Source organism: Sinocyclocheilus rhinocerous, unplaced genomic scaffold (genome assembly GCF_001515625.1).
Source record: "Sinocyclocheilus rhinocerous isolate Xijiao unplaced genomic scaffold, SAMN03320098_v1.1 scaffold3532, whole genome shotgun sequence".
Classification (NCBI taxonomy): Eukaryota; Metazoa; Chordata; class Actinopteri; order Cypriniformes; family Cyprinidae; genus Sinocyclocheilus; species Sinocyclocheilus rhinocerous.
In genome coordinates this window covers 1-7284 of record NW_015659740.1, presented here as the reverse complement: position 1 = coordinate 7284, position 7284 = coordinate 1, and the positions used below count along the sequence as shown (strand labels likewise).

The window sequence follows — 7284 nt, the reverse complement described above, 5'->3', positions numbered from 1 at the left end:
TGCCATGACCCGTGCCGAGTCCTAATGTGGCTACTTACTATGCTTTGGGACAAACTACCACATCACACAATTGCATCTTTAACTGACTGCTCGGTCGCATAGTTACATGCACCCGGTCACTGTAAACTGGCCTGTCAATCATCTTGTCAATTAACCTCCACATTTAAAATAAAAAAAAAAACACTTCCCACCGCACTGGAGAGAAAAGTATCACGTTGATCTGCCAGCCACAGTCTTGATGCAGAGAAATGCCAATTTTTGCATGATGCATTTTAAATGTTAACGCCCAAACGGATGTTTATAAAGGTTGACGTTGCGGCACAAGAAATCAAACATTTTTACCTGGTTAAGTGTTGATTAGTACCTCAAACCCCTTCATCTAAACCAGTCGCTCACATACACCAGGCTAGTTGTTAACACTTTTTAAATAGTGTTTGTAGATCTGAACCAATTCCTAACCAAAGCACAACGGATTGTGGGCAACAGCCATTAGTGTACACTGATCCACACTTCAAAAATCTGAAATGGTAAACCATCCAAGGATTTTCAACATACTACACTTCCAGACAATTGTTTTAATCTTAATCACTCTGAGAGAAGACAGTGATGGCTTCATCACTCTGTCTCCTCTCCACCAATAAGCTGGTGTGTGGTGGGCATTCTGGCGCACTAAGACTGCCGTCGCATCATCCAGGTGGATGCTGCACACTGGAGGTGGATTAGATACACCCTGACAATGTAAAGCGCTTTGAATGCCTAGAAAAGCGCTATATAAAAAGTAATGAATTTATCATCATCATCTAATTATTTATGGACAGTATGAACATTGGGACGCAGGGATGGTTATTCTCAGTGATGACAAAAAGCACTTACCAAGAGGAACTAAACAGTCACTTAACTCAACCCAAGTCTCAGTGACCAAGTGGTCACGGAACAAATAAATTCTAGAGAATCAAGTGACATGACTTTACCCATGATTCTCAATGAAGGAATATCTCGGAAGAGCATTCACATCAGGTACTTGGGTGGCCACACAGTGGTCCAAAAAGACACGCAGTGGGACGTGGTTGTACACCTTCACAGATGCCTCAATATTAATAACATCACCCAGGAAGTACAAGTTTGAAGGCCTCTGATAGGACCAGTCATCTGCAAGAGGAAAGAACAGTTTAGGCACAGCCTCATTCACAAGGCTTAAATCTAAAGAAACTGCACAAACCCATCATGAGCTTCAGGGAGAACAGCAGGACTTCCTCGCCAACCTCCGTTGAGGCATAAGGGACCCAAGTTGGCCTCAAGGCATTACTGCTCACATTATAGAACCTGCAGTTCAAGGAGGTACCAAATAAACACTTCTACACTGCCCAAAACTCGCGTTTGAATCATCAGTGGCAAATCCTTTAAATGAAAACGTACTTACGTGAGTCAGAACTGCCGGCATTTTAGTCTAACGTAACTCTCCCAGGATCAGTAAACAGTCCTCCATAAAATGTGCCGGCGATCCACAGCACTAAGTTGATGTATTTCCTCAGCGACCAGCACGGATCAGCTCTAGGCATGACGAAGCGGATATCGTCCTCTTTTGGAAGATCAAACAAAGTAGTTTCGCTTTCACAACGAAGCACACAGCGGCCTAGCGTGAGCGAAAGCCCCGGCTTAGCCTGAGCTGAAGCCGGGCAAGAGTGAGCTGAGGCGGCGGGGTCGAGAACGGCGGTCCCGGCGAAGGAGCGGTGAAAACGGTGAGGGCCGATCCGGCGATCCACAGCACTAAGTTGATGTATTTCCTCAGCGACCAGCACAGATCAGCTCTAGGCATGGCGAAGCGGATATCGTCCTCTTTTGGAAGACCAAAGTAGCTTCGCTTTCACAACGAAGCACAGCGTCTTCAGGACATGGCGGCAGTGGCAACAATACTACAGTGAGAATAAAAGTTACGCCTTCTTTCTTTGTGTGAACATTTGGGCGGCGTTATGCAAATCTTCCCACATAGTGAGGTAGATATGTGGGGGCGTGTTCGAACGAGCCGTTTTAGGTAGGTGTGGCTAACTCTTAACTTTTATAAAGAATATCTCTTTGGATTTGAGACTTTAGTCTTTGCAACTTTACAGATCTTCTTTATGCACCAAGAGCTTGTAACACTCTAAAGAGAAAGGAAAAAATGAAATCGCATCATATGACCCCTTTAAATAATAATAATATTGCAGCAATATAATATATAAATAAAATATATAGATAAAGTTATGCAAATTATGCAAACATAATTCAATTCCCCTGTCAAGCAGAAAGAAACGGAGTGTATTTACTCCAAGACCAATTTGACCAATTTGTTGGCAGAGGCTATTTACATTAACTCCGCCCACCAACACCTGGCTGCGATAAACAGCACTGCAAAAGACACGTGTATTTCTGTAGTATCAGTGCTGCAGCGAGTAAAACATGAGCAGTTTGCTTTTGACACGATTGACCTGCGTTCGATTCTAGCTTTTGTCAAACTCGTGCTTCTCCTTTTCCCATTACATACCAGATCAGAAATGCTTTTTTCAAAAGTAAACATTTGAAAAGTGGAAATAAAACGCCTTAATACAGTATTGTGTAAGCTTAGCTGTAGGTAGGTTTTTGTCCCAATAAAGTGGCATTCATCTAAGAAAATTTATGATAATTTACACTCAATACATGTTATTGCATACTGTTCTATAATGTATAAATATCTGCCACCTAACTACTATTTACACACCTGTTGCAAAAGAAAATACTGCTATTTTAGTTTAAACAGAATTTCATTATTTGCACTTGGCATAACTAGAACACACTTTTGATGCAATCCGACGGGACTCGGGCAGAAATCATGTTCATGGATGAACTAATGATTTATTAGCGTAGAATGAAGCAGGGTGAGGCTGAAAGCCGTCGAAGCGAAACGAGTCCGCTGAACGAGCATGACACACGGCACGAAAGCAGCAGAGCTTTTATGCCACAGTCGACCGCTCCTTCCAGTCGTGCGTATGTGGGAAAAAAAAATAAAAATCATACTAAAGTTCTGTTATAATGCTACTCTGTGCAGTCGTCTAAGGTCTATTAAAACACACAACATAAAGCATGTTTGGTGTTTCCATGTTTTCTGAAAAAAAAAAGGGAAAGCGAGGAGTTATGACATCATTGGCAGGCTACACAATGACACGTTCTGTGTCACTAGTTAAAATTGCATCTCTCTGGATTTTAACATTCTTCGAAACATTTGGGATAAAGTACACAAGTCAGCAAAATATATAACACTGTTCTAGTGGTTTTTGTACATTTTAATAAAATAAAAACCATTACATATTGTGCCTTTAATGTAACTGCCAAAAATATAGTTCAATTAAAGACAGTTCAGTGTAGATTCAGTTCTGTCCAATGTAAAGTTCAATTATGAAATGGTCAATATAGCATCGTTTACTACTATAAACAGCTCCACGCTGGGCTGTTTGTTTGTTTTGTGACGATCTGTGTTTGCGTTTTGTCTGGTTCTTTTTTGTTTTTTGGACTACCGTCTTGGACTACTACTTTCGTTTTGGACTACTGGATTACTGTTCGGACTATTGTTGGATCTGCTGTGAATCCCTCTGGTTTCTTGGATACTACTCTGTGGTCTGTTTTTTACTACCTTGATTCAACATGGCATGCTTTGTTGCCACCGGGAACTTCTTGGTTGTCGGTTTACTGCGAGCCCTCTACCTCTTCGGTCCTCCATCTATTGGACTGACTGTCAGGTGAGTTAACACTCTTCTTGTCAGTTGGTCTACTGGCTTACTGTCTGGTCGGGTTCTAGGGTTTGGCGTGAACTTTTGTGCTGTGAATCCCTCTGGTTTCTTGGATACTACTCTGTGTTCTGTTTTTTACTACCTTGCTTCAACGTGGCATGTTTTGTTGCCGCCAGGAACTTTTTGGCGAGCCATCTACCTCTTCGATCCTCCATCTATTGGACTGACTGTCAGGTAAGTTAACACTCTTCTTGTCAGTTGGTCTACTGGCTTACTGTCTGGTCGGGTAGCCTTCCTCTCAGTGAACTTTTGTAGATGCTGCGATGATTGTGGTTCTGGCTAACGTGGTTTTGCTGATGGCTGGCGTTCCTATGGCAATTGCCAACATGTCAATAGCTCTAAGGCTCATTATTATTTTTTTGGTCACTATTGAATCTAACCCCAACATGGAAATTGGATATACGCCCTGTGAGCTAAAGGCTCTAAATGGCCACCTGCGTCTCGAACACTGCCGTACACTTGCTATCATTCGTCGCCCGCGTTATTTACGTCGCTCGTCTAGAAGGACTTTCAGTATTCATCAGCCATCGTCTACTGTGATCCCGTGCATCTGGTCGAGCAACAGAGCTCGGAGTAAGCTGAAACGTTCTCAAAGGAACTGTCGAACACCGTGAACACTTGTCAACACAACTAGGATTGACTCCATGGATAACGTTACCACCGATGGAAGCATTGTGGAGAAACACTGTGCTCTTCTTAATTGTCCCTCCATTTCTGACTGAAGATTTGTGTTGTACTTTTTTGCACCACTTTCAGGGAAAGTTAGATGTTTTATGTGGGACTTTTGATGAGGAACCGACTATTTCTAATTGTGAGCAAACTCAGTCTACCCAATCATTGACTACCTTTACCTTAACAAATCCATCTCTAATTGCTGATTGAATACAGAAATCGATTTCCTCTTCAAGCCGACTAGAACCTGCGCCTACTTTTCTCCTGAAACACTGTATCCCTGTTATTTCTGCCCCAATCTCACACCTCATCAACATGGCTTTCATTTCTTCCACTGTTCCTATCTCACTCACGACTGCTGCTGTCACTCCGGTTCTCAAAAAACCAAATCTGGATCCTGTAAATCTATCCAACTACCATCCAATCTCGAACCTGCCATTTTTATCTAAAATCATGGAAAAGACTGTTGCCTCTCAGCTGCAGTCATTTCTAGCTCGCAACAATCTCTGATATTTTTCAGTCTGGTTTTCACTCACGGCACAGTACGGAAACTGCTCTAGTAAAGGTTGTCAATGATCTATTACTTTCTGGAGATTCAGGCAGTTTATCAATTCTTTTATTACTTGACCTCAGCTCAGCTTTTGATACTGTTTGTCATAAGATATTATCTCGCCTTGCAGAGGTTGGCATCTCAGGTTCTGCATTATCCTGGTTCTCCTCATATCTCACAGATAGGCAATACTTCATCTCACTGCACAATTCCAAATCTCCCACTGTCTTGCTCAAACAGGGTGTTTCCCCAGGGCTCAGTTCTCGGACCATTATTATTATTCATCCTCTACATTCAGCCTCTTGGCCAAATAATTCGTCGTCATGGTTTTAACTACCACTGTTATGCCGATGACATCCAGATATATACTGCTTGTCAACCAGATTCTACTCATTCGATGGCATCCTTATCTTCATGTGTCAGTGAGTTAAAGCATTGGCTACATTCAAATTTTCTTAGTCTGAACTGGAGTAAAACAGAAATTTTAATAATTGGTCCCCTCTAATAAAAAAATAAAATTGATGTTTCTAGCTTTGACCTTGACGCTATTGCTATTTCTCCATCGGCTACTGTTAGAAATGTAGGCATCATTCTAGACCCTTCACTGACCTTGGATGACCACATTAGTAAACTCGCCAAAGCTGCTTTTTTTCCAACTACGTCAAATTGCGCAACTTCTTCCTTTCCTCAGTAGAAAAGATGCGGAATCATTAGTGCATGCATTTATTACAACTCGCCTTGACTATTGTAATGCTCTTTTCTCTGGCTTACCAGCTCACTCCATTGTTCGTCTGCAGTACATTCAAAATTCTGCTGCCAGATTATTCACTTCCACAAAAAAAAATAAATAAATCTGCTCACATCACCCCTATTCTATTTAATCTTCACTGGCTGCCTGTATCTATTCGTGTGCAATACAAAACTCTTCTGCTCACCTTTAAAGGCACTCAAAGGTCTTGCTCCCTCCTATCTTTCTGACCTACTTTCTTCTTATATACACACCTTCTCGCACACTCCGGTCTTCTAATTCTGAAGTTCTTTGTGTACCTAGGTTTCGCCTATCTTCAATGGGTGGCAGGTCCTTCTCGGTTACTAAACCCAAACGTTGGAATTCACTTCCCCGGCACTCAGAACAGTCACCCCTTTCAGAGAATTCAAATCAAAGCTTAACTTATTTGTTTAATCAAGACTAGCACTAATTTACATTGTATTTGTCGGTTTGGTTTTCCATTTCTGTCTTTACTACATAATCCGTGTTACATGCAACAGCATTATTTGTAACCGAATTGGGCAAATGTCCAGTGAAACGGTTTCTTTGTAATCAATATTTGCTGCTTCGGTGTGCCTTGTAGAGCATCCTTGAGCTTGGGAAAGGCACTATATAAATTAAACCATTATTATGAAGCCTTAACAAGCTTTAGTAAAATGAACGGTTAGCACAATTGTTTGTAAGGTAACAACCTTCACAGCTGTGCTGAATTAACGTTCAGTGTTTGACATGTGACAACAGTTAAGCATACTACTCTGAAACATTTGTTGCTTATTGTAGACAGTTTCACACTATTCTTAAAACAAAAAGCACTGTTCTGGGCAGTAAAGCCACTTCGAACACAGCCAATGTTCACAGGTCTGTCTTTAAAGGTAAAGTTAATTTCCCTACTGAGAAAAGGGAACTTTTCGTTCTTGAAAGAGAATAGGTACAGTAGGACTACCAGTTTCCCCACATTTAGAGCACATTCAAAACCAAATGGGTTAAACTAGACAACACAAGAATAAACTTCTCCATTTATTGAAAACCAGCTAAAGTCTTCTGTCGCTCTTGAACTATTACTGGACCAAGTGAGGCCTTGCCTTCCCACTGAATGCCTAGAAAAAGCAAATACCAAGTTAAGTAAAGCACTTGACGGGTCAAAAGCAATCTTCAAGCAGCTACCTACCCCCAAAAGGAGCAGCATTTCCTCCATCAGGACCACATGTTGAGTCACAGCAACCACAAGCCTGGTGGTTCCCATCAGCAGCAAACCACCTGCAACAAGAAAAATCAGACACGGCACCATCAACGTGTTCTTAAGTAGCATGAACATACCCGTTGGAAAAGGAACAGGATTTGCGGAGAGCATCACTGGGTGCAGAAGCAAGAGTGGCCTTCACAATACACGTTATGTAGATCTGCAAGAGACAGGTATGAGGTCACAAAACCAAAACAGATGGGAAGAGGTCAAATTCATTCAACATAGTACGTACAGAAGGACTGTATCCTCC

General features: G+C 41.7%; 1 protein-coding gene and 1 long non-coding RNA gene across 2 annotated transcripts; both read right to left on the bottom strand.

Moving 5' to 3' along the window:
• Positions 1 to 947: 947 nt before the first annotated feature.
• Positions 948 to 7250, bottom strand: LOC107724217 (zona pellucida sperm-binding protein 3-like). Its single transcript, XM_016533060.1, has 3 exons — positions 7228 to 7250; positions 1220 to 1323; positions 948 to 1149 (listed from the first exon to the last, which is right to left on the bottom strand). Exons 1-3 carry the CDS (start codon positions 7248 to 7250, stop codon positions 968 to 970), a joined length of 309 nt encoding a protein of 102 aa, XP_016388546.1. The 3' UTR covers positions 948 to 967.
• On the bottom strand, positions 3415 to 6552 carry LOC107724219 (uncharacterized). Its single transcript, XR_001638004.1, has 3 exons — positions 6435 to 6552; positions 5392 to 5393; positions 3415 to 3438 (listed from the first exon to the last, which is right to left on the bottom strand). It is a non-coding gene; the product is annotated as an uncharacterized LOC107724219 (long non-coding RNA).
• Positions 7251 to 7284: the final 34 nt, after the last annotated feature.